The sequence below is a fragment of the Rhopalosiphum maidis genome, chromosome 4, assembly GCF_003676215.2.
Source record: "Rhopalosiphum maidis isolate BTI-1 chromosome 4, ASM367621v3, whole genome shotgun sequence".
Lineage (NCBI taxonomy): Eukaryota > Metazoa > Arthropoda > Insecta > Hemiptera > Aphididae > Rhopalosiphum > Rhopalosiphum maidis.
Window position 1 is genome coordinate 35,914,077 of NC_040880.1, and position 27,955 is coordinate 35,942,031.

Below are 27,955 nucleotides of genomic sequence, written 5' to 3' on the forward strand. Positions count from 1 at the left end.
TTAACCGGTCAAATAATTTGTTTAAAATAATAATAATAGGTAATACTTGTATTTTGGAATTAAGAAAACATCATATACCTATATGATTATATATGTAAGTAGGTACCAACGTGATTATATATATTTATATCATTATGATATACATATAAAGTACCATAATATTTCTTATAATTAAATAAAATACAGATTTATATAATAACTAGCTGCATTACCTACCCGATTTCGCCCCCGGGGATGAATGAAACCGAGATGGGCAATCCACAATGTATCTAACAGCTTTGTTCTTCTATGTGATTAATGACAAATATAAAATAGTAAATTACTACTAGTAATAAACGAATATCCGGTCATGATCTTGAATTTTAATATCGTTATTATCAGATAATAAATTATTAGTTTATAATTATTTTAATAAGTTAATTTAGTTGCAATTAAATATTATTTTCATATTTTAAATACGAATATTAATATTTCCTTTGTCTTGGAGTACCTACGATTTTCATACGATATATTTGATATTAAGTATATTATATTTATTTATATAGGTAATGCAACTAAAATATTTATTTATTTTAAGCTTTTTATGTTAGGTACTTATATAATTTATAATTATAGATAGACCACAGAGTATATATATATTAATGTATTATATTAATCTATAGAGAAATATTTGAGCGCAAGTCTCTCAGTGTATGGAATATATTAAGTATAACTATTAAGAAAAAAAGAAGATACTACCCCTATGTGTTATTCTCTGTCTTACTTTTTATTAACGCACACTATGGTAAATTTGTGTTTTATAGAACCAATTGTGTGTAGTTATATAACTACACACATAGCTCTAATATTAGAGTGAATTAATTTATATGTTTTTTTTAACTATCAACTGTTCATTTCTTGCTTAAAAATTAAAATTTTGAAAAAATTCAACTCATTAGTGTTACTGTTTTGATAATTAAGATTAATTTATTGTTTTGTTGATGATTCTTAGAAGTCATATTTGTTAACTATTCTGTTATTTTATATATTTTTAAATGTTAGGTTTAGGTAGATATCAATTAATTATATTATAATATTTACATTGCTGATGATTTATAAGGGTTAACTGTTGATGTTGACTCATAGGTGTGGTGGATTTGACCGCTTTGGATAGTTCTTGTTTTTTTAAATATCTTAAATAAGATTATTTTTTTTTTTAAATGAGTGTTATAGTTAAAAAAAAAAATGTTTAGTCGTGAACCCAGAACTAAAGTTAAGATTAATATAAAAAAATTATCAAATATTATAAATTAGGAGGCTTCCACAACTAAAAAATATTATTAGGCATTATAGTTTTTGTTGTAAGATATTAGTTATATGGTCTGTAATATTTTGATATGCATTGTTACTGTTTTTGGCTAGATACGAGTCCTTGTCATACATTGTATTATTACCTATTTGAATTTATTAAATACACATACACCCTATTATAATTCCTCATACTCGATATATTTAAACTTATTTTCTTGTAGTGGATTAAAAGACTTAATCTTATGATTAGACCGTTAACATTGAAACTATTATAATATTATTATTGTTATAAGTTTATAAAATATTATTCAAGAACATTTTGGGTTAAATTGTCTCAAACTACAAACAGTTTTCTATCAGAAAAGTTCAAATGTCATAAATACATCACTGTACTCTTTATTGAAGGTCACAAATAGACACATTAAATTCACAACTAATAACAATAATCAAAAAAATTAGGTTTTTACATTGTAAAAGGATCAATAATTAGGGTATATAAAAATAAAACATCATTTTATAAAAATTTATACATTTCTTCTCTTTTTTGCAATAACAAAAAAACAATAAAATTTGTTTTTCTTACAAAACGTATAAGTCTTTTTTTTCTTTTACCAATATCAAACTTTTATTGTTCTTTCACACTAGTCATTGGGAATCGATTAGTGTTTGGTTTATAACTAAGGCACTGATTTACATTACACATTATAATTATTATTTTTTTTGTTACCTTTGGACTAAAATCCAGTCTTAAGGTATTTTAAAAACAATTAACAGTTTTAAATTTATTATACAAGTCATTTGTTCCTTAAACTAGGCACTTAATAAAAAATATAATAAATTAATCAAATATTGTTCAATCAGTCGATAAGTCTTAGGCTAGCCATAACTTTTCCTTTCCATAGCGGCAACATCTGATTGTCATCAGTGATTTCTTCTTGGATGCCGGTTGATGGAGATTCATCAAATTCAGTAGTAAAGAAATACCTGTGTTCCAAGTATTGTAATATATTAGAAATTAATTGTTAATTTTTTTCTTTAATATACAGTACAAAAATGTGCATAAAATATGGTAATACATCATGCTTAGCTTAGAATGAATACATTTTTTTTTTAATATCTCAAATTATAAAAAACTGTTACCTGTAATGTCCTTTCTTTGGCATACATTCAATAAACTGTTTTAATGTGATTGGATGTCCAGCTATTTTCTTTCTAAATGGGAATTCTTCGTCATTGAAATTGTATACGACAGTAGTTGTGGTTGGTGGAGCTGTCATTGTACTAGACGTTGACGGTGTAGCTGATTCTTCTGCAGGTAGTCCACGGCCAGATGATGAAGAAGAAGTCCTAAACGACCATTGTTATTAACATTAAAATATACACATAAATATAAAGTAAAAGTAAATTTTAAATGTGAAATACTAAATAATGTATGTGTGACTAATTTAAAATTATTTAAAATTACAGCTTTTTTCATTAATAGTTATTAAATAATAAAAAGTTTACCTCTGTTTGTGATTCTTTTTCGTCATCTGGTCATTGAGCCTGCGACCGGCTTCGATCAACTGGTTATCTGTATTGGGGAAAGGTGGTGGTGGCATATTAGGGTCAGCAACAAATGGTTGCTTGGGCATGTGATTTGTCCAGGAGCCGCTACTACCACAATCTACGTTAGCGCAATCTAAAAAAAAATATCCAATACATATTATTAATGCAACGGTTGATGACAAAAAAAGATTATTAACATACCGTGGGAAGAGGCTTTTACAGTCGTGGTATTATTGGACGCAGTACACCAACTGAAAGCTGGACCTGAATCGGTAAGTGCATCACCAGCACACATTGGACTCTCTTGAAGCCATACCATGCAACGATTGGTTGACCTGCTAGAACAGCAATAAGACATTATGGTTATTTATTTTCATTGAGTGATTAATGGAATGTGTATAAAAATAATTTATATCAATGCATACAGATTTAATTTAATTAAATTGAAATATAAAATAAACTTACTCCTCTCTCGTCTTATTGACATTTGAAGGTAATTGCGATTGTCCTGATACAACACTGATTCCACTGTCAGTCATTGTACGTCGGCTACCCCAAGTGTGACGTCCTAAACCTAATCATTAAATTGAATATATTAATATTTATAATTTCATTATGTTTCAATGTGTGCATACTCGAAACTCTAAGCTCTGGATTTGGAACGAAATTTTGATAGTCTGGTATAGATCGACTCTTAGGCACATGGCGACCCGGTTCTGAACTATCTGCTGTAAAGTCAGTGTAATTGCCACTATCGTACCCAGATGCTCGATTATCCTGATAACAATATTTAAGTGTTACTATTATATTGTTTGACCAAATGAAAAACAAACATACTTTGTCTCTACGTTTGGACAGATTAGGATTGGCTGCTGCCAGATAAGTACTAGCAAACTGCTGAACAGGCCGGTTGACTTTGCCTGACCCTTGTCGCCTGTGTAACGATTGTTCAGGTGATTTCGGTGGCGATTTAAAGTATTTTTGTACATGTTGATCTAAACGTATAATAAATGTAAATAAGAAGAAAACTAGAAAGATAGATAGCAAGAACAAAGAAGGATGTATGTTCTGTCTCAAATAAGAATAACTTCAGGTGAGGACTAATTTATGCCCGGTTCTGTCAGACCACAATTATTAATTAAATCAAGTTTTCAACCATTTTTTTTTTTGTCAGTTTTTATTATAAACAATCAGTTAAGCATGTGTTACCACACTCATTGCTGCTGCTGTGTACAAAAGCTTACAGCATGAAGTTACTCTTATATGAGATGAGTGCATAGGTAGGTAAAAATGTTAAAGGTGTATTAGTAAAAAAATTACACAAGATAGTTAATTGTTACATTTAGTTAGTCCATAACTAACATATAACAATGTTATATTGATTTATATGTTAGTACAATATTTTTGAGGTTAGTATATTTCTTTATTATTACATGCAATGTTAACATTTGATTCAATAAACACACCTAATATTTCATCATCACTACCATCAGGTAGTTTTAGAGATGCTCTAAACATTTCATCTAACATTTTGGGATCATCAATTTTGCCAGATTCGCTGTCAAATTTAAGCTGAAAAAAATTTAACAGTTAAATATAATAAAACAAAAATTGTACTTAGCTCACAAACCTCTGAAAGATTTTTGATTAATTTATTATCCCATTTCTCTTCATTATCACGTTCCAGTTTTATTTTCTCTAACTTTTCAGTGAGTATAGAAGCAAACATCTTTGGTTCCATTGCTGGTTTCTAAAAACATATTGGTTATTAGAAATATTGAAAAATTAACAATAACACAGAATTACTTACATTGCATTGAGGTTCTCTCATCGTGCGGGGGATAATTGTAGCCGTCATTGAGCCCTCAACATTTCTACGAGCATATTTCTGCACTTCTTTCATTTCTAATTGAGCACTTTTTTTGGCTATAATTTTTGGGTCACGAATCTCAGCCAATTGCCTAATAAATTAATTTTAATTAAATATTTTATTTTTGCTTTCATTTTTGTACTTACATGATTTCTTGTTGTAAGGTAGAAGTGAAATTATAAAAAAACAGACTTACCTCCTTAAACAATCAGTAGAAACAGATGCTTCGCTAAGACTAGCCAGATCACTGTCCTGAGCTGAAGTTGGATTGTAAGATACGTGCGTAGCTCTAGGTTTTGTGCCCCACCAAGATTGGTGATAAGGGGTGCTGGGATTTGGGTTGTAGATGCCCATTTTTGAAGTCTTTGCTCTACAATTGATTACCAAGCACACAAAAAAAAAAAACAATCCAAATACAATACAATAACTAACATTAAAATTGCACAACCATAAATGATAAATTTAACAATACGTTCAATTGCTAAATACCATTATTAAATAATAAGCAAAATGTGTTTATAAATATTCCATTTCAACAATTTGTAAATAAAAAATGTTGAAGGTTATATTATTACTTTTTTATTATTATTTAAATAATTTTTGACTAATAAATTGTAATAACTAAACACTCCAAAATGTACTATACTGTAGGCATCTCTAATTCACGTGCAACAACTATTCAAAATAAAATATTACCTTTGTAAAAACTCTCCTTTTTCCAGATGAGACCGTTGTTTTTGAGACATATGCAAAAGGGACTGAGTCAATTTCATGGGAAAGTCTTTAGATTGCTTAAGTTCATGGGTAGATAATTCAGCATCTTCTTTAAGAGTTAACAAAGTTTGACTGCGATCTGGAGGTGCTTGATATCTTGAGGGCACCACTTTTTCTTCAGTGTCTGGTATGTGGTTCACTACTTTACCATCATAAAAGCTAAAACAAATTAATAAAATAAAAATAAATTATTAGGTATTAAGAACAATAATAATTGAACATTACTAAAAAATTAGCTTACTCAATGCCACAGTCCAGCGACCGAATATAAGCAATGTAGGTATCAGATTGTAAGAATGCCGGATACAATGTATCATTTAGAAATTTTTCCACTTGTACAAGAGCTTCGTCAAACAGATTTTTAGGAAGTGCTGTTTTGTTGGCAATGGATACTTTAACCCTCTGCATGACGTACCTCCGACATTCTTCATCTATGCCTAAATCTGCTTTTAGGAACAGTTTTCTAAAACAAAAAACAAAAGTTATGTTATATAAATTTCATACCATTACACAAAAATATATTTATTTATTATTATTGAGAATTTACTTGTAAATAATTGAACGTAGCTTATCAGCTTTTTGGTCTGTGTGACCATAGAGCCCTTGACACGCTAACCAAAACTCGAGCACCTTGCTGCATTGTTGCCCTTGTCCAGATTCTTCTTCCAGCTTCAAGTTTTGCCGGAAAAGATTCACACCATTAGGGTCGGCCAACAAGCTATCTAAGTTACGGGCCCATAACATGGGCCCAGAGTTTTGGCCATCATTTGGGGATAATGATCCCCGATCACCACTATCACCGTCGGCTGGTTCGTAATCGTGGCGTGCACCGCATCCAGCTGAAAATATTATTGTTTTCTAATTAATACATGTTTATTAATATTAAATAAAAAATTATTATTAAGATTTTACCATAATCTTGAATGCTGCATGCACGGCATTTGGAACCAGCCATTAATAATTCGGTTTGTGTTTTGCGACATCTTACACATTTATTTTCTTTAAAATTTAAATATCAAAACTATTTATTAATTAAGTTCAAATACATAATAAATCTAATTTATAAAATATCTTATAAACACAATAAACTCACCAAAACTGTTTTTGTATTTTTGACCTAAACATGCGTTGTCCTCAGACGATCGCTCAGACTCTTCTCCCGGTAAAACTTTTGGTCTGGCGGAATCAATTAGTATATTATTATTCATCATAACCGTAGGTATGGAGCTATTGGTGTCACGCTCCTTACTACCTCTGTTACAGGCATTTCGAAATAGATCTGCAACATAAAAATGAAATTATTCATTACATACTGTTTTTATTTATTGTTTGAATTTTTATTATTATTATTAAACATGAGTGAATGAAAACAAAATGGCTGCTTAGCAGTAACTTAGCTGTTGTAACCAAACAGTTTCATCACACACTCTTTATAAAATCTCAATTGCCTGATTTAGATGATATGTTATGCCAAAACAAAATAATAAAATGATTTTGATGAACAGTTAACCAAGGGAAAAAAATTAATACTAAGGAAATACAAACCCATAAGGTATGATTACCGGTTTTCAACAAACATTGGTTATGATAAGCTAACTGAATAGAATAAACAGGGAAAAATATGAAAGTAAAACTATCCCAAACAATACATACCACAATCCATTTTGTGTGGTTTTTTTATTTATATTTTTAAGGTGAATATAATAATACTAAAAATATGATATGGGTGAACTGCGCACAACAGAACCGGACTCAAGTAGTTGTCGATCGATGAAGCGGTAGTACGCAGAATCAACGCATGTTATGGTAACGCTGTATAAAAGCCACCCGGATAATCGATAGCGAATACAGTTCCGATTGGAGAATGGGGAACAATAAGTCATAAAAATATGATATGTGCCAGAAGTAGGGTCTTTTTATTGCACAATAGGATTTTCTAAAATTATGATTTTATGGATCAATTCATATGTCTATCAATATCTAATAAGTGGCAGAAGGCCAGGTACAAGCTACCCTTAACCTTGTGTTCTTGAGATAGGAATATATGTTTATTATTGACAGGATCTTTTTGATAAAATATGGAATTACTCCAAACAATGAGATATTATATTGGTATTTAATAATAAACAAATGGTATACTTCAATCCCTAAGTATTACATAATAAACAGCTGAAACTTAACACAGGGAAAATATTTTAGAAAAAAAAAATAATGCATTGATAATATAAAATATTATATACTAATACTTATTGTTAAATTTAGAAATAGATGTGCCAAGTAATTATTCAAATAATTGTTATAAAAAAATATAACATTTTCTTGTGTTAAATACTTTAATTAATCAACATTTATTTAAAAAAAAGAATTTGGAGCGTTGAATGAATTAACACAACTATTATAAAGTTGTTAATTCATACAAGCAAATTAAATACTTATTTATCATAGGAATGTACTATATATAACCTATGTAAATCTTTACTGTTAATATTTATTGTGTTTATTATTATTATTCTGATATTTATTTTCATTACAATGTATTATAATTCATAAGACATATTATAATCAACTTTTAATTTTATCAATAAAAGTAATTGCTATTAATTATTAATATGGCAATTATAATTTTGTTATTATAACTTAGGAATTTAAGAAGAAAAGAAACTTTAGCACTGTTGATTATATGAATTATATATAAATTAGTCTGAAGTAAAATTGCAAATCATGAATTAAAATAATAATGATAAATATGATAGGTAATTCAATACAATAGGTTACCTATTGCAAGATAAGATTAAGTTATTATTTTGAATAAAACTAAATCAGTTATTATTTATTTGACAAAGTAATTTAACATGCTTAATAATTAAGTAAGTAAGTAGTTATAATACATTGTCAAAAGGTGTTTTTAATGAGAAAAAAACTATTTAAAAAGTGTATTTCATGGTAAAGAAATAGCAGTCAATATAAGTATATTATTAATATAACACTAACAGTTGGAAATGTTGGAATAAATAAAAAATAGGTTTAATTTTTATAGTGAATAACCGAAGTACCAAGGCACTAGTAACTATTTATTTACTTTTAGCGATTTCGACAAAAGATAAAAATTGCTTTTTACCTCGAAGTCATATAAAATAATAATACGTTTAAAGGAAACGTCGGCAGTTAAATGTGATGGTAGTGGTGGGATCAGGGTTTTTAAAATCACGAAACGGCGTGGAAAAACGACAGAAAGAAAAAAGTCCCGCGAAAATTGCATAAAACAATTTAGATAACGATATTTGCTTTGAATGGGTTATCTTACCAGCTAATAAAATATTAAAATACTTTTATATTCTCAAAGGAGATGGTTTTTTTTCGAAAAACAAAAAAATAAAAACCAACGCACTACCTATAAATTATTAATTTCTTTCAGTCTCAACTGCAACTATTATACGATACAGCTGCGGCGTAACACCGCTGCAGTATTAATTATTATAAATTATAATACTACAATACCATTAGCGAGTAATTACTGCATGGGCAAGTAAGACGGCGGTGGTTAATAAACCGAGAGCTACGATTACTCTGTATTAACTGACGTTTAAATTTAAAACCAAGACAATATACGGCGGCGGCGGCGAAGTCGTCGACGAAATGGTGACGGGTCGTAAGAGGTATGGAAACGAAAAAAAAACCCATCATCGTTACCGTTACCCGCACCGGACGATTTTCGCGGGGGAAAGCGTGTGTAATAATAACAATTAATATTAAATACGCGACGTTCGATAAGACTTCGGGGGGTAAGTATACACACAATATATGTACATCATATAATACCTTTTGATAATATTATACGTACGACGATGATACACGGCAGATATCGGCTAGTTATATTATACATAATAATATTATATATGTATATAAATATTGATGCTGTAAGTTTTCGGTTTTTTTTTTTTTTCGTTCGCGTATTCCGGATTCCCAAGGTCGACTATGACGAGTGACGGCGAGGGTGCGCGGGGGAGGGGGGGGGGCAAAAAGGAAAAAAAAATATACAAAACGCAGCCGTCCGCGGCCCGAGATAAAAACATAATATATATATATATGATACACCTATGCCTACGTCGTATATTACTATATACGTTATAGTATATATTATTATTATATACGCGCGTCCCGACGAGATTTTTACAACAATTCACTCTACCGTGAAGCGTAACTGCCTCGGGGCACTCGGCCACATGTAATTATTGCACCGGTTGCCTTGTACCGCGTCGTCGTCGTCGTCGTCGCCGCCGAAGCCTCGGCCCCCGCGCTCCGCGGCCGATCCGCCGGCGCAGAACCGGTCGGCCTCTTTGACGCCGGGCTACGACGCCGACGCCGCCGCCAGTTCGTGTTCATTACAAAATTACACTCTCTCCCTTCACCACCCCGATTTTCGCTCGCTCGCTCGCCGATGCCGATGCCGCGACGCGAGCAACACACACACACACAACATAAAGTTATTTTTTTTCCTCTATCGGTTGCCGTTCGCGCGGGCTCGGGGGTTTTTTACGTTTATACATTTTTATTTTTATTATTATTAATTTATTACACTGCTGCGGCAGGTGTGTTTTCTCCGCGCGCCCGTTTGATTCTCGAAACTTTGTGTTACTCATATACACATTCCCCAACCCCAGCCCCACCCCGAGCCGTTAACTCCTTCTGTGTGCGTGCGCATTTATATATACATGAATACGAATACATTATTGTACACGAGATCGTAATAGGTATATATATAGCAGAGGAGTATTATAGAGGATTGATATATACCGCGGCGATGGCGGTATAATATACAATATATAAATATATAATATTATCGTACACAAGACGCCGACGAAATGGAAATCGTGTGTAAAACTCAACTGGGTTTACACGCACATGTCCCGCTAATGACAATATATTACATGGCTTTGTAATATAATAATAATAATATATAATATATACATTTTAATACGTATACATAGTATATATGCTTATGTTATATATTATTATCTGACCTTATGTCCGAACGATAATCCATAATCGTACGTGATAAATCGGTAACGGATCGAAAGATTTGACGTTTCTTCTCTTTATAATATAAATCCATCTGCTGCGCATTATAATAACACATAGAATATTATATTATGATGTATAATATAATTTAGTCTACAAGTGCAGTAAACCGACATTTTACTTGGACACAGTTAACAGTATATTATATCATTAGCGAGCACATATAGACGGTTAAATAAATAAAAAATAAAAAACATCAAAGGCCCCAGAGTAAATGGATTCCGGTTCGTTTGTATGTTTTTTCCTCTAGATATTTCTCTACTTCTTTTATTAACCGTGTATCGAATTAGCGGCAATTCGAAAGTTAAAGACAAATCATCGACCGGGATGAGATAAAAGATTTCTTTCGGGAAGAAAGAATATATACATTATATTATTATATTGAAAATTCTATAAACTCACTAGAGACGATAGTACGGGTCGAACAAATTAAGATGCTGACCACTGGACCCTATATCATACAATATATATATATATATATATACACACTATAACATACTGTTTTTATTTACTTATTTTTTTTAAAACGGCGTACTCGATCGAATTAAAGAGAACCTATTCAAAAAGAAAATATAGGTACATATATTGTTTGCTTATATTCTTTAAAGAAGTAGGGATTGTCGTTTTACAAAAGATTCATACACTTACCTATATTTTGTTTATTTTTATACAGCGAATTCAATATCAATCATTATATACAATATTATTATACTTAACTATAAAATATTATGATATAAAAATTTGAAAATATCGTTTAACTCATAAAATTGAATACAAGTATGATATGGTAGAGTTTAGAAGATTGATTAGATTGATCACTAATTAGTACTAAAACATACCTGATTATAATATATATTTAGACATTTTTTTTACATATTATTATGTTCTTATTAAAACTTATACTTTATAAGTAAAAAAATATAATATTAAATAAGCAGTATGTTCAAAAAAAAAGAAATTACGAGTTTGTTTTGTTTTACATGTCTCATCGTTTCGAGAGGACTATTTAAACTTTTTCAATTACATTTATGAACATCAATTCGATGTAGATATATTAATATTATATTATATTGTCACTTGTAAGGCTAATAGTTGAATACGCGAGGATTTGAAAAAATCTAGGAAAATTGAATTTTATCTAAGTATATCTCATATATACACTATTATATAATATATTTATTATCCGATTACACGCAATAAAATTGCTATTATATATATTTTTTCTTGCCAAGCATGAAATATAATTTCATCGATTTATAACGGAAAGAAAAAAAAATATATGTATAAGCGACAAAGTCATCTTCTCGTGTGATGTTCATAGACTGGAAAATGCACTTCTATTCAATTCCCCGCCCAACGTTACAGTGCAATCGGCACTGAAAAAAGAGGAGTCTGAGCGAATATTGCATTGAAAACCGCAATGGGATGAAAACGAAATCGAATCATCCGGTTTGCGTCTAACGTATGCTTTCGGAAATTTAATTTTTTCCTTCCTCTACTACACACTCAGCTCTAACAAAATTGTTTTACTTTTTTTTTTTAAATGCGAATTTCACTACAAAAAGTCCACACGATTGTATGTTTTGATTTATTTTTTTCTTCATCTTATTTGCGCGCACAGTTTTATATAATACCAATAAGCACAGTCTGTTGGCCACGAGGCATTCTTTTATATTATACAATAAGTTATTGGAGTTTTTTCTTTTGAACCTGTAGCAAAACGCGTACACAAAGTTATATTTCAAAATTTAACGCATGCACTATATATAAGTACCAAGGTACCTAGATATAATATTTTTAATAAAACAAACATATATTAGTAAATAAAATATAGGTAGTTAAAATATGAAAGAGTACAATACAATTTATAGTTCTTAAATATTATCATGTAACAATTATGCGATAAGTGATAACGTGAAATTATTTATTCCTTTAGTAGTTCTCTAAAAATCAAATTTACTTAATATGAAAAATAATGTTTGTAGAAAAACCTCGAAGAAATCGCTATGCTATAGGTTTCGAGTGCTTTAAAATTTTTATTTAGTGATATCCACAAAATGTATATCCGCGAAAAACAATTCTGAACAAAGCTAGTATATAGCATTGTTTTTAAGAGTTTTTTAATTTGTTATATACTACCATTAAAAGGAATAGATGCAGTAGGTTAAACTTTTTTATTTTGAAACATTAAATATATTATTATTTATTGTAATATTATATCAAATATTATTATTTTTAACTTATAAGTACAGAAGTGCAAACTTATAGATATAGACGAATCGTACACCTAATGATGGGAATAGGTTATTTTAATATAATTTATTGTAGTTATATATTACGTATAATTGTTTAAGATTAGTCTAAATCGTTAGGAATTTCGAGAGTTATTTTTTGTCAAATTATCGAATTTCATCAAAATTTAAAATTATATTTATGCATTTTTGACATATTTTAGTTGATATTTCAAACAAAATTGTTTTTGTCAAGAACAGATGTTGCGTAAATATTGCCATTTTTTACATTCTATTGGATTTTCATAATCATTTTAAAAAGTACTAGAAACACCGCTTTTACTTTTGATTATCAGAAGTAACAACTAGATTCAATTTTCTACAAGAAACCCATTTAAAAGTTTAATATTGAAGAATTTTTTCAGCTTCAAAATTGAATAAGACATCTATATCTATAATACATAGATATAATAATATAAATATATTTATTTACAAAACTTGTAAGTTAACAAAGTTACGTAACAAATGTTATGAACACAATAAAATTAATTTATGGGTAGTAACTTGTAATAGTAATGTAAGTATTATCATAAAAGTAGCATTTAATGGTTAATACTATTAATTCGTTTAATAAATTATAAATATTACTGAGACAAAATCAAAAGAGTATAAGACGGTAAGCTAGATGAATTTTGATTAAAAAAAAAATCAATAATGACCAAATTCAGACAAATAATGTAGTCAAGTCTAATCAATCTAATTATAAATATAATTTTTAACTTTTTATCAACTTAATTACTACGTGTACTGGCAGAAGCTTCAGCACTTAAATAAATATTTTCTTTTTTTCTGTTACAGTACTTAATATAAATTATTACACGGTTAAAACACGATAATTAAGTATAAATTTAAAATACGAATAATTAGACTTTTGAAAGTGAATAAAAATAAACAGCAAGTACTATTGTCAACAAGTTATTTTGTGATAAATCTACAAAATCTCTTATGAAAAGTCTATTTTTTTTTATTTTATAAACAGAAATACTAACAATAGTTGGGTGTAATACAATATTATGATGCTAAACTAGGTATATGTTACCTACGAACAACACGAAAGAGTTCAACGTATTGACGAAGTGATTAAATTAAGAAGAGATTCTCTCCTAACTAAACGCATTGTAGACCGTCTATGTGTTGTAGAGTCAGTCCATCAACGGATCTAGTGACAAAACCAGTAGTGTTGTCGTACCCGACTCATCACACAACGACGAAATAAACGCGCATTTCCGACCATCTAATTTCCATTTACTTCGTCAAATAGTATATATATCTTAGTATACGTATAATGTATACGATGTCAGTCACAATCCCTATCTGCGTATGAATACGTGTGTACGTTGTCCTTTTGTTACTGGAGGCCAGGTCAAGATACACAGGCACAATTACAAATGTGTCACTAACAAGATATAGAGGACAATCCCAGAAAAAAACTTATGGTAAGAGCGGTGCAAGTGAGGGAGGGAAGAAAAAATACCTCGGTATATAGATTGTATTCCGACTTCTTCGGTTCGATTAGTCGTTCAAGATAATGGCGGTACAGACACAAAGCTCTCTTTGTCGGCGAAAGAAACGGTCTACAACGCGAGGGCACTTGAACGTTTTTTTTTTATTGTTTATTTATTTTTTTTTTTTTTACAGAAACGGCCGGATCCGATTAGAAGGGAAAAAATGTAGGAAATAAATCGTATATTTTCTACTGCGTGTGTGTATATATGTGTATGTTTGTTTGTGTATAAGCGATAGCATGAATATATATAAATATATCTTACAGTGGACAGACTTAATAGAACCTCGAGACGGGATGCCAATGACACAAACAACGGTCTGGCGGTAGAAGACCACTCCTTCATAGGATAATCTACCCCCCTGGGGTGGAATGGATTGGTACTTAAATCCAAACCCGTTTTGGAAAAGTAGGCAAACTAATAGAAATGAATTGGAAAAAAAACATCCAAATGAAAATGTTTAACCAACAATCATGACGTAATAAAACAAGTACGATAATTTAAGAGCAGAAGTAAATAAAGATACAATTAAGGTAATTTCTAGAAAAACACTAATACCTATGTAATATACACGAATTAATTTTTTCACGAGTAGGTACGTTTTTAAATAGGTAGAAATTATAAACATTGTAAACGAATTTTCAATAAATACTAGTGTATATTATTATACATATTTGTACGCAATACATGTAATCAATTAAAAATGCATTAATTGTACCAATGTTAATATTTAAGGTACAACTATTATTTTTAGGTTTTATACAAATCTTTGACGATCAAATTTTATTATATAAAGTGAGTTCACTAAAAGATATAAATAAATATTTTAGTTGGATGACCTTGGATTGAAATGGGATTTTCGAGAAGTGAAAGGAATACATATAATACCTACACATTTTTGAAATTTTTAAAATTTTAACCCTTACAGTACTGATGGTGTAATATAATCTACATTTTTTAAACATCAACGTCAATCATTTTTTGCAGTTTCAAATAAACAATCTTTAAAATGGTCTTATCTAAAAATCATCTAAATTGCATAACACTCTTCTTAACAAAGTTGTAATCGTGAACATAATATACTCGATATATTTAGGTACAATAAGAGTATTGTGAAATTACTATTTATACACGGAAAAAATAAAAATAGACACATTTTTATTGTGTTAATTTTTATAATTTTCAATACCTTAAATAAATCTTATTATGCATACATAAAAGCATATAACTTGAGTAAATAATAAAAAAAGAAAATATTAAAAACAATTAATTAGCTAGAGAATTTGTAAATTCACCCTTATTTTAACTTTGTAAATTTTGTAATATTAGAAAAAAAACTTTTTACATAAAAATATTAATAAAACAATATTCTGTTATACTAATTTGTAAAAAAAAACTTGTGGTTCCAATTTTTAAAATAAAGTAGTTTTTAAAACACATACTTGTACCGAAAAGGTTGAGCATTTAAAATTATCTCAAAATCTAAATGCGATTTCAGTAGGTAACTCTTTTTTGCCTTTCAAAAATCCTGTTTTAATTTAAGGCTATTTAGCTAAAATATTAAGTTTTTGAACATGAACATATATATATATATATATATATTTAGGTAAAAGCTTTAACTAAAAATGTCCTAACAAAAAAGCTTAAAGGTTATAGTGATAGAACAAAATTATAATATTTAAATAAATACTATTCTATTTATATATTTATATATACTGTTTATAAACGCTAAATTATTTATAGTATAATATAATTAATTGTGCTTATAACGGCATTTTTATAATAAATAAATAATATATTTATTTAAATTATTGGTGTATAGGTAGTTAAAAAGTTATTATACTCACAAAAAATGCAAAATTAAATTATATAAATTTTTTTAAATCAAATAAATCAATTGAGTTTTACATAGGTACATTTGATGTCATTTACATAATAAACATACCAAAAAATAAAATTTGATTAACCAAAATTTTTAATTATTTATATACAATTATCCATATTTTTTCCATTTTATTGTCTACAGAATTTAAACTCCGCATATTTTTAATTTTATTAAAATATTAAATTATTAACGCTTATTAATTCAAAAATATGTAGGTATTATTTATAAAGAATGATATAATTATTCAAATATGAACTGTCTAACAACAATAATAATAGGACAAAGTATAGGATGTTAGTAAAATATTATATAGTATATGATCATGCATTAATTGTTTAAAATGATATTTAAGTAGCTTTTATTATATATACAATGCGAAAATTATTTAGAAGTTCATATATTTGATTTATTTGAACATCGTCTTATTATAATGAAAGTATATATTATTTATTATTATACTAACAGTATATACAATAAAACTCTAACTTAAATTATTTGTTTTAAATTTTTTTTTTAAATTATAAAAATAATACATACCACGAAAAACACATAGTGTGATAGAGCATAATTTATAAACTTCTAACATTGTCATAATACGGCGTAAATGAACAAACACAGCAAAATCGTATTTATTTAAGATCCACGTAGGGAGGGCAAAACCGTGTCGTCAACATGAGCGGGCGAGACAGAATGCTGAAAGTCATCGGTAAGGACTGCGACAAAGGGTCTTTTTCTTTCGCACTTTAAGTTCTCTCCACCTCCGGCGCAGCACTGTCACGACTGAAATTGATGCTTCTCCGACTCCACGCACAAAAGCTGAAGAGTTGTTTTACGAATCAGAAAACAACGATATTAAATAATATAAAGCCTTGGCGTGTCCTAGATTAAATATTACACAAAAGGATCAAAAAGGACTTGCGATCCTTTGACAGCCACGTCGTATACTAGGAAGAACTGCAGCAACGCGTCGTGTTAAAGATTAATAAAAACTCGAAAACGAAAACGCGACAGAGTTTAATGAAAACGAAATGTCAACTTGGGAGGTGTAAAGAGGAAAAAAGAAGCATAGGAGTCAAAGGGAGTTCGGATGTCAAAGGGACTTTAGTTTTTGTGTTTGAAGATTCATTTTATTTTTTAACGCCGTGAACGGCATATACACATGATAAATGATATAAATGAAAATAACTTCATTGTTTGAATCAAAATTGAAGCTCGACAAACGTCAAATACAAGTAATTTACAGAATAACTGTGTAATGTTTTCATGTGTTTGTATGCTCATAATATCAACAGAAATTTAATATTTCAGACAATACCTATTTTTATTAAATATATATAATAATACGCCATACTTGCATATAATAAAAATCCAAATACAAATAGGGAACATTTAAGTAACTGAATTTAATAATTGGTACTTATAAAGTTAAATTACGTCAACCTTTGAGCTTTATTTAAGGTGTATGTACACACTATTATAAATACAAAACCGTAACACATTAAAACCAATAGCTTTTGAATTGTGCATAATAACTTAAATTTTCATTTTGAATATGTGTAAAATATGTAATATAATTTATGAATATTAACTATAAATTATATTCAGAGAATTATATCGATTTATTTTTTACATGCTAATAACTATTTAGTATTTATATTATACTGATTTTTTATTTATATATTTATATAATAAATAAAAAATAGCCATTGGTTTTTCATTGTTTTTTTTTTTTGTTATTATGTACGATTATAATATGAATAATAGTATATTAATAATATCTTATAATGATTAATAGTAATTTTAGTTTTAGTTAAAAAATGCATTGATATGTAAAATAATAAAAATAACATTAAACACATAATTTATTAATAAAATAATGGGAGATGAACAAAAAATACTTTAATTATTTATTTAGAATAAATTAAACTGCCTATATTTTAATTTAACGTATTATTAAGATACTGTCTTACTTGCACTATCTTTCTATATGTACTACAGAGACAATTTATTAAACAATATTTCTCTATACACTAAATATTATAGGCTTTTACATGCTGTCTATTCCGAACATTGGCATTTAAAAAACGTAAGTTGACTGGACATAATTTCCGATAAAGAATGGACAAAACGATATATGTATAGGGATGCCAACCAGTATACGTATATAGATGGTTATCGGCGTTTAAATTTTTTTTGCTATGGACATCATGGACAGACCAGTTTTGTCGGTGCCGTCTATTTCTCTTTCATTTTATGTATCCGTGTTGTGTGTGTATAGTTTTTTCCCCATTTTTCTCCTCTCGCAATAATAATCTGACAAGAATGCACACCAGGTATTATGTGCGTTAGATACGGTCCCACCCAGCCTTCCTTCACAAACAACATTTCTATACCCGGAGTTTACAGCGTATGTTTTCTTCTGTGTTTGTCTGGCCGATGGCGACGCCTTCCTTCGATCTCTTTGCCGCCTAGGACAGACAATATTATTCTAACTGTAAAAATGTCCCTTCCTTCTCTTTCCTTCGAATACTTATTCATAAAATCTAGATACCTACACAATATCATAAAACATAATATGTACTGGATCATATACATGTATCCTGTGGCTGTGATAATGTAAAATATATTTTTATTTACTACAAACGATTTATTCAACGTTTCGTATAATAGACTATATTATATAGTTAAATTTTTATATGTAACAACAATTAAACTCCCATAGTATAATAAATTTACTTAATTAATGCATTTATAAAATAATTTAAATACCGGTTATCACAAATGATAGTTATTACTGATTAATTTACAAGAATTTGAATTATGATAATTGATTATAGTCAAGTCTTAAAAGTAAGTTGTGTAAACAATTTAAATATTGATAATAGCGGAAACTAACTTTTATAAACAATATAATCAATAAAGGAATAGTAAATAGCATAATCAGATTACTGGATGCATAATTGTATATATTATACATAGTAAACAAGAAGAAAACGTTTTAATTAATAGTTCTTAGAATAGTGAATCCTTTTTTCCGTTACAAAAATATGAAAGAAAAATCTGTAAGCAGCTATATTACGTAAACTAATATATTATATGGTTATTTTGAAAAATAATCTCACTTTTAACACACACCCAGAAAACATACGTTTAAAAATGGACTTCGCTGTCGACCTTAACCTATAAATTGCAGTGCCAAATTGTTTAGTTCATCGTCTGCTAAGATGTATGACGTATTTCTTTCCACTACCTTTCTAATGTCAATCTACAGAATACTATTGAATGGTATTATAGTCACGTAATGACGCATATTTAATAATTGATAGATATTAGGACGATATTATTGATCGAATTAAATTAACATACGGTTTTATACCCTGTTTTATAGGTGGCAGCGTAACGATTAGTTAGAATATATAGATACTGGCAACAGCATTATGTGGACCGTGACAAGTTACGATACATAAAATACAATAGGTACATTGTGTCCTCTAAGTTCACAGATAAAATATAATATCCATTATTCACTGAATTATTGCAATTTTGTCATTAGAGCGCAAACATTACCTACATTGTTTTTATTTCAACAAAAACTCTCGTTTTATAGATTCACGACCAGTACGCTAATGATGATACATATCGATTTGGCGCATACGTATATAAGTACTTAAGTACCAAATATTATATCGTTGATATGAGTATTATTAACGCTTATTTATAGAGGTTAGGTACTATCCAAATGTTCACTATTAGTTATTTACATAAACATATACATATAAATATAATATATTAAAATTTATAAGGCTTCTCGTACCCCTATTTTAAAGAAGTCATAAGACACACTATAGCACGATTAACGCCATGCCGGTCATCAAGCACCTTATGTACGCCACGAATAATATATGATAATATTGTTTCGTAAAACGTTTACATCGTTGCGGCAAAACGTTTGTACGCGGAAGTGGAAAAAAACTAGTCACGGTCGGTAATTCGAACATTAGGCGCGGCTCACATTTAAGCTCGCTGTGTACGCGTGTATGATAGCACATAGGATACATTTTTTAATTTATCAGTCAGCGTCTTTTTTGCCTTATAACAACTCGCGGGCAGCGGTTACGACGAATATTATATAGATGTGTTAGTATACTGCCATCAATTCTATTTTTCGACCACCCCACAATCGACTCCTGTCATCTACCCGGAACGATAAGAGACTCGTTTTACGTCAGTTTATTATACACCGTCAACAAACCGAAGTAAACAATAGGTCGAACAGTGGACATTTGCATAATATCACGATTTATAATACGTATAGCCGTATAGGTATAATATAATAATACGTTTATTATACGCGCTCGGACCGTACAGTACCAGCCAGTACATTATGTTATAAAGATTAGGAGACATATACCTCAAACGAAGTACGTTTTGTTGGATTTTATAACGTCCAATAAAAAGAAAGACGAGTCGAGTATAGTGGAAAAAATAAAAATCAAAAATCCGTTACACGCGACCTGGCCGCCGCCTCCTAATGGTGCACCGCCCAAACACCACTCATCCCACGTCTGTACAAGCGGCGGCGGCGACGGCGCTATTTAAAAACGATTTTTAAAAAGGGGTAATTATACGCGAACGTGTGGCGCAACGGAAAGACGTCGCGCGCGCTCGCGTGTGAGACGGACGAGGACGCGTCGTAAAATACGGCGGCGAGTCCGTCGACCGCGGCACACCACCACCACCGGCAACGGCCCCGTGGCGGCTTATAATATTATTGTATTATATACGGCGAGAAGACGTATACAACTGTAGTGCAGCAGGCCCGTCATACCCACCTCGCGACGGGTCCTCTGTAATTACGAGATAATGACGACGACGACGACGACTGCGTTTGTGTATCGGGACTTATTAAAGCGAGAAAGAATATTACGTGGACGATCGGTGGTAAAGGCGGAGGCGGCAGTGGTGGCCCGCGGGGCTATATACGTATACGTGTCGGTCACAGATCAAAGCAATCGCCACACAATGGCCCGAGGGGCGAGAGCGAGCGGTTGAGTGGCGGTGGTATAGTGGCGGACGAGAGAGAAACCGGCGCGCGCGACTGAGACGGGGAGACGACGCGTTGAATCGGTACGCGCAAACGGCCACCAGTAGAGATGCCACATGTTCGAACTGTGAGCGCAGTGCGTCTCAAATTTTACCGTCTTCTCGGACCGACAAAAAAAATTAATATTAATATCCTACGAATATAATATATTATGTAAACCACAGCTGATAATATGATATAACAATAATAATAATATAGAGCTGTAGAAGTAGGTATTGTTTCCGTGATGAGTACGACGGATACATATAGATTACGTTTAATATTACAATTTACAATGGCTTTAGTGTGTGTGTGTGTGTGTGTGTGTGTGTGTGTGTGTGTGTGTGTGTGTGTGTGTGTGTGTAGTAGGTGGGATATTAAACTTAATGGTGTGCATTCTGTTTTGAATTTTAGATTTAGACACACACGCATATGGACATGCGACGACTTTGTATAATCGTTGATCAATAGAATGAATACCTTATATATATATATGTGTGTGTGTGTGTGTGTAATTCACGAATCGCTAATGAAACGTGGTGGAAAAGTAGAGTTTTAATTTTTGAATGAAAACGATCATAGAAAAACAAAACCTCTATAGTCGCCAATCACCTCGATTGCGTTATACTTTTCTATATTAGTACGAAAATAAAAATTTACCAAATTTTATCAAAAAAATATACATAATATATTCTTATTTACATATGTATACATTCTAGACATCTAAGCAAACGAAAACGTTACAAGTACTACAATACTACACCTATTCATAACTAATTCGTATTCAAATGAACAAGCTATACACGAATTTATAATGTTGAATGCATTACCTAGTCATTGAGAATAAATATCACTGCGTTGTCAGTTATACACTCAAGCGAAGTTTGAGGACCGTTTTCATAGGCTGTCTTAAAAGTGAATTAAGCTTTCAACTATTGTTACTTAACATTAAACGATTATATCGACCATTGAATATAATATATTATTCAATCTAATAAATTGATTCTCTTACAAAATTAATATGGAGTTTATATAAGTTAATATATGATTTTATAAAACATAATTAGGTATTTATTTTCTCTGATATATTCCTATTTCATTATAAATACAAACAGATGTAATAACAAATTAAAAAAAAAAAATCAAAACCTTATTTGTAATGTAATTATAATTTTTTTCATTTATAATGCCTTCTTATTACCGTTATGTTTACAAAAGTTTAATTGTAAACAATCAAAAATAAAAATAATAAAACCATGCTACTTAGTTGTTGCAAAACTGCCAAATTGTGTACTTGAGGGGAACCTTTCAAATATTAACAAAAAAAAAAAACCTTTGAACTGGAGCCAATTTTTTTTTGTATAAAAATTGAAACCAATTCAACATCATTATATTTCACAAAAAAATAAATAAATAAAAAACAAAACAAGAATGGACAAGGTTTCTAAAAATAAACATGAAACGAAGTCTTTTACCTTATTATGTCGTATCTATCAATTTCTGAACAAAAGTGTATGGGTCTTCAAAGTTTATCACTTTCCTTTGATGTAATGAAGGCCAAAGACTTTTAAATCAAGTACCAACCAACACGTAAGCTAGAATAAAAGAGGGAAAATGAAGAGGTTTCTAGACATCACAAAAACAGGTGACTGTACAATAAAATATCGAAACTACAAGCAACCACTTAAACTTTTTTAATAAATAACTCCACAAAAGACCTTTGACAACAAAGTTATTAATATTTTTCATTTCTTTATTTTTTAGGTTTTACAATATATAATTAATAATAATAAAAACGTGTGGCTGTGGAAATACTCAAGAGGAAAAGTTTCTTTTGATGTGAAGTAGCCTCAGATCAAAGGCAAAACAAGGTTTGATAAATTTGGAGAGACAATTCTTTTTTCTCTCTTTGAAATCAAATCATGTGACCAATCACGTTTCACACACTGTTGCCTTTCAGTTTCTAAACTTTCTATAGGTATCTACACAGTTTTGGAAGCGGTTGTATATATTTATTTATTTTTTTTTTTGTATATATAGATGCATAGTTCATAGTAAAAAAACTTTAAAGCCATAATTGTCTTAAAACTGTAATAACTTAAAAAATCTAAATTAATAATAGTAGATATTGCAAAAAAAATAAAATTAAGTCCTAATTAAAATGTTTTAATCCTAGTTTATTGGTTTATAGTAGTAAGTAGTTACGACCTCTAAATATATATTATTAGGTAAGTAAAAGTTTATAATTGAGTTAACTACAGTATATTTCTATTTTCATATAAAATCATTGTTTAAAAAGAATAATTATAAAAAATTAATACTTAATTAGTAAATAATATATTTTGTAGTCAACTACATACACAAGTAATTTTAATTATTATATAATTTTTTTTTTTTAAAATGTCAAATAATCATTTCATCTTAATGTTTAATTTAAAAATTAATTACTTGCTACATTAATTTCTCTATTGTTATAAAATAGTACAAAATTACATTTAGATACTTTCCACATACAAATATGTGTATTATAAGTAAGTTCTTACATCATAAATAAAATTTGGATTTGTAATTTTATATTATTATTACTTATTTATTTAACCCCAGATATGTAAGATGTGACAAAATGAATAGAATGATAAAGAAAAGGGGAGGCATTTATACAGAAAATATTCATTCTAATACTACGCAAAGATCTTCTTAAGAAAACTTAGGTTGGATTAAATCAGAAATGCACAGAAAAAGGAAGGGGTAAAAATGTATGCACTAATGAAACATTTAATAAGAGCCTAAAGCAAAGCTTGAGGGTGTAGATACTATGACGATAAAACACATAATATTGAACTATCAACTAAAATATGTGATGAAACTATGGAACATTTTATTAAAGTAACCCCCAAAAAGGATATTGGGTGGAGTCATTAGATATTGATATTAAATACAGTATGTTATATAAATATTTTAAATGTTTTTAAATTTGTGTTCAATTGTTAAGATAATTTAATTTAGTGCTATTGTTCATTTTATTTCTTAATTAAAAATTACTTATTTTCCAATTTTATCATGTATCCTAACCTATCATAATTTAAATTATTTATGTACTATATTTGTGTAAATTAAAATAAATGTGACAATATTTAATATACAATGTAATAGTTCCATCTAAAATCTAAATTGTAAAATATAACAATTTTTATCTATCAAACTGGATGATGTTATATTGCAATTAAACGAAGACAGCACAGGGAATAGTGGCCGTCAGGGCTCATACATTTTTTTTTGCATTATACTATTAAATGTACCAGTGACTGTGCACCTCATGGTCATCAGTATAACCACTGCGTCACTTTGGACCCAAACACCATAATTCATAAATACAGAATAGGTAGTAAAAAACATAATAAGTGGTTTAAAAAATAATAAAAAATTTTTTTTATATTTTAAATGTTATTCAAAAGCTTGTTTAAAAGTAATTACGTATCACAATAAGTAGATAATAAAACTATAAAATAGAAAATTTAAAACAAAAATAGCATTATAAGTATTAATTATTTATAGATAGGTACCAACATCTAAATTCCATACTATAGATAATAACTAAAAGGTTTAAAATATCTTAAATTCTGAACATAAGAATTTAAAATTAAAATTTTTGAATTAGGTAAACAAATAATAATTAAAGGGTCCCAAAAATTTTATATAACCCTAAGTATAAGACTATAACACATTAATAAACAATTTTTATGTGTTTTACAGTAATAAACTAGAAGAAAATTCCAATTTATTGATATAAAATTCTTATAGATTACTGTTGACAAATAGACATTTAAATTTATTGATATTCCAAAAAGATAATTAGGGCAATATGTTACTTTTGGAAAATACATATTATATTATTATACTTATTCTATTTTGGAAATATTATTATAGGTACATTAATTTGATTAATACTGACAAATCAACATAGACCATAACTATTAAATGCATAGCATACTCGTATTTATTCTTATGATACATTGTTTAAAGACAACCCTCGCTTTAAAAAGTACTTAACTTTTATTTTAAAATGCATAACATTTATCTAATACATTTAAAATAGAATTTAGATAAAGCATATTCAATTTATTCGATACATTTAACAATGTATTTTGTAAGCTATTAGGTAGACTTAGCCACTTAAGTTAGATCTTTGAAATAATACAATTAGTTTTTTATTCTTATTTGGATACTAATTAAAGTTGAATCATTGCTCCTAAAATAAAATTTAATTATTAAGTTTGTTTTGTCATTACTTAATACCATTCATAACAAATTTAAATTAAATGGAATAAAACATAAACATAAGTATCATTCCTTGTGAACCTAACATTTTTCAATCATATTTTTCTTATCTATCTAAGTATAAACTTGTTTATAGGTAAGTAACTTGTAATTAACCCATGGTTGAATGCATGACTAGTTAATTTAAGTTACCAATGCCTATTAAATCTGTTTATTGTTTTAGGTATCCAAAATATACCCTATCAGTAACATATATTTTAAAAATAATTGTATGAAACAAAAATTATAATTGACTATTGATTGTTAACATTACCCTCGACAATACTATGACAGTGGTGTAAGTATTTAATTGCTCATTTAGTATATCATAATTATATGAACTACTAATTCTAAAAACAAAATCCAAACAAACTTTTTAAAATGTAAATAGTAATAGTAAACCGTAATTAACTAGTAACTATAGTAAGTAGGTAATTATTTCATGTTAAAAACAAAATAATCTAAAGTAGGACTCTGTGTCTACTTTTAAGTTGTAAAGGTACGTAGCAATTCTGGTAACAACATTGACCATTACACATTGACATAAGTGCAAGAATTTTAGAAGAATATCTATAGCTACTTAATAAAATATAAAAAAAACTCTTATTTAGGTATTCCCGTATTTAACTACAATAAAATATTTTATCCGTGCAAATAAAGTATAAAGTTTTTAAACGATAATGTTGTAGAAGGAATATATCAATGCAACTATACCAAATATAATAATGTATACAACACAATGATAAATATTAAACATTACCTACTTAGATATTAATAATTAATAGGAATAGCCAATAGGTAATAATGAATAAATGAATAATTAATATTTCTTGGTTATCTTTAATGCTAACATGTCGATTTACCAGCATCATAAGTATACCTTATTATTACCTATAGGTTAAGATAGGTTAACAATGATATTCTAGAGATATTTAAATAAATTTAATAGAGTAAAAATTGTAAATGTAACCTTAAAGATGCAAAGCCATGAAGGTGAACAAACACAAATATAATTGTATAAATTAATATGAGAAATTTAATATAGGCCCAAGTAGATGATGTTAATGTTTCTAGTAAAAAACATACATATTTATTATATGTACCTCTAGTCCTAACTTATAGGTAGACATTATTATTGTAAAATGTCCAATTTGTTTAATGGAACTATTGCTATGCTAATCTTTACACTTTAAAAGTGTGTGATATTGTGTTTGTGCAGTTACTAACTAGTTTGTAAACAGTTTGTGGTTTAAACGACAAATCAAAAAAGTTTAAAGCGTTGTTTGTAGACTTTTCAAAGGAAACAACAAACCTACAAAACACTTATGCAAGATCAAAAGACCATACATAAAAGGGTTTACTTTCACTAGGTATAACATTATCTCGGTAAATGGCATGATGCGCACAACCTTAGTCGCTGTGTGACCGACAAATAGTCAAATGGATGTTAAAGTAGCCACTGTTTGTACACACTACAAGTGTTGATGTGTATCGATGGGGGGTAGGTATAATATAATCGGAACCCATTTAAATCGGATTAATTATTACGGAAGAACAGGTCGCAAAGGGAGCAGGGGCATTTGTATAAGTATGATATTCATTGTTAGCAAATAAAATAAATGGGTTGCGTGTGTCGTACAGTTTTACACACAAACATACATACATATAAATACATATATATATATATATATATATACGTATATATGAAAAGGGCTTTGGGGAGACTTCAAAGGGATTTTAATATTATAAACACAACTGATGGGGGGCTGGGAGTCGGTAGCGTGTAGGGTGGTGGCGGCGGCAGTAGTGCTAGTGGCGCGGAGCGGGAGGGTATCGAGTTAAACGGCAAAACGCGCACCGCCACATCAAAGCAGAATCGGAAAGCCTTTGACGAAGAACACTCACCTCCACTGTCAGACGGGCCTTTGATGTTGTACACCACGCGCAATCGTCGTCACGTTTATTGCCGCCGTGCCGCGTAGAAACGTGCCGGAAATCCGATGACACTCGTTGTGCGCGACGACGACGATACCGTCGCGGGACATGTTGCGCACGACCAACGATGTCACAGGACGCAAAACGGCACTAGACCGACGGTGTTGGACGTAAAATATAATATACGATATTTATCAAATTAAAAATCAAAACAAAAAATTAAATAAATAAACAAAACCGGCGGAGACGGCGGACCGGACACTGACGGACGGACGGAATTCCTGATGATCACTGGCCTGGTCGCGGCTGTGTGCGTCGGAGTTTTTTCTTTCTCTCTTTTTTTTTTTTCGATTTTTTCCTCTCTTTTATTTTTTCTTC

At 29.5% G+C, this 27,955-nt stretch overlaps 1 protein-coding gene across 4 annotated transcripts; it reads right to left on the minus strand.

The window, feature by feature from the left end:
* Positions 1-1,666: 1,666 nt before the first annotated feature.
* LOC113549693 (axin-2) lies at positions 1,667-27,911 on the minus strand. Of its 4 annotated transcripts, none has more exons than XM_026951106.1 (17): positions 27,548-27,911; positions 6,576-6,761; positions 6,395-6,481; positions 6,030-6,321; positions 5,724-5,945; positions 5,405-5,641; positions 4,905-5,078; positions 4,649-4,799; positions 4,469-4,588; positions 4,305-4,410; positions 3,676-3,833; positions 3,474-3,615; positions 3,304-3,412; positions 3,040-3,176; positions 2,797-2,971; positions 2,431-2,637; positions 1,667-2,274 (listed from the first exon to the last, which is right to left on the minus strand). In XM_026951106.1, the coding sequence occupies exons 2-17, from the start codon at positions 6,691-6,693 to the stop codon at positions 2,148-2,150; spliced, it is 2,562 nt and encodes an 853-aa protein (XP_026806907.1). In that variant the 5' UTR covers positions 6,694-6,761; positions 27,548-27,911; the 3' UTR covers positions 1,667-2,147. The 4 variants fall into 4 exon arrangements, with proteins under 4 accessions (XP_026806907.1, XP_026806906.1, XP_026806905.1 ...); XM_026951105.1 differs by lacking the exon at positions 27,548-27,911 and adding an exon at positions 16,780-16,843 and having other exon boundaries at positions 3,040-3,173; XM_026951104.1 differs by lacking the exon at positions 27,548-27,911 and adding an exon at positions 16,780-16,843.
* Positions 27,912-27,955: the final 44 nt, after the last annotated feature.

Bases quoted from the DNA above. Each gene is read 5' to 3' on its own strand.
- LOC113549693 (XM_026951104.1), bottom strand. From the start codon at position 16,834: ATGACAATGTTAGAAGTTTATAAATTATGCTCTATCACACTATGTGTT. The intron at 4,589-4,648 runs GTAAGTAATTCT...ATATGTTTTTAG, and splicing joins TGAGAGAACCTCAATGCAAT to AAACCAGCAATGGAACCAAA. The intron at 4,411-4,468 runs GTTTGTGAGCTA...AATTTTTTTCAG, and splicing joins TAATCAAAAATCTTTCAGAG to CTTAAATTTGACAGCGAATC.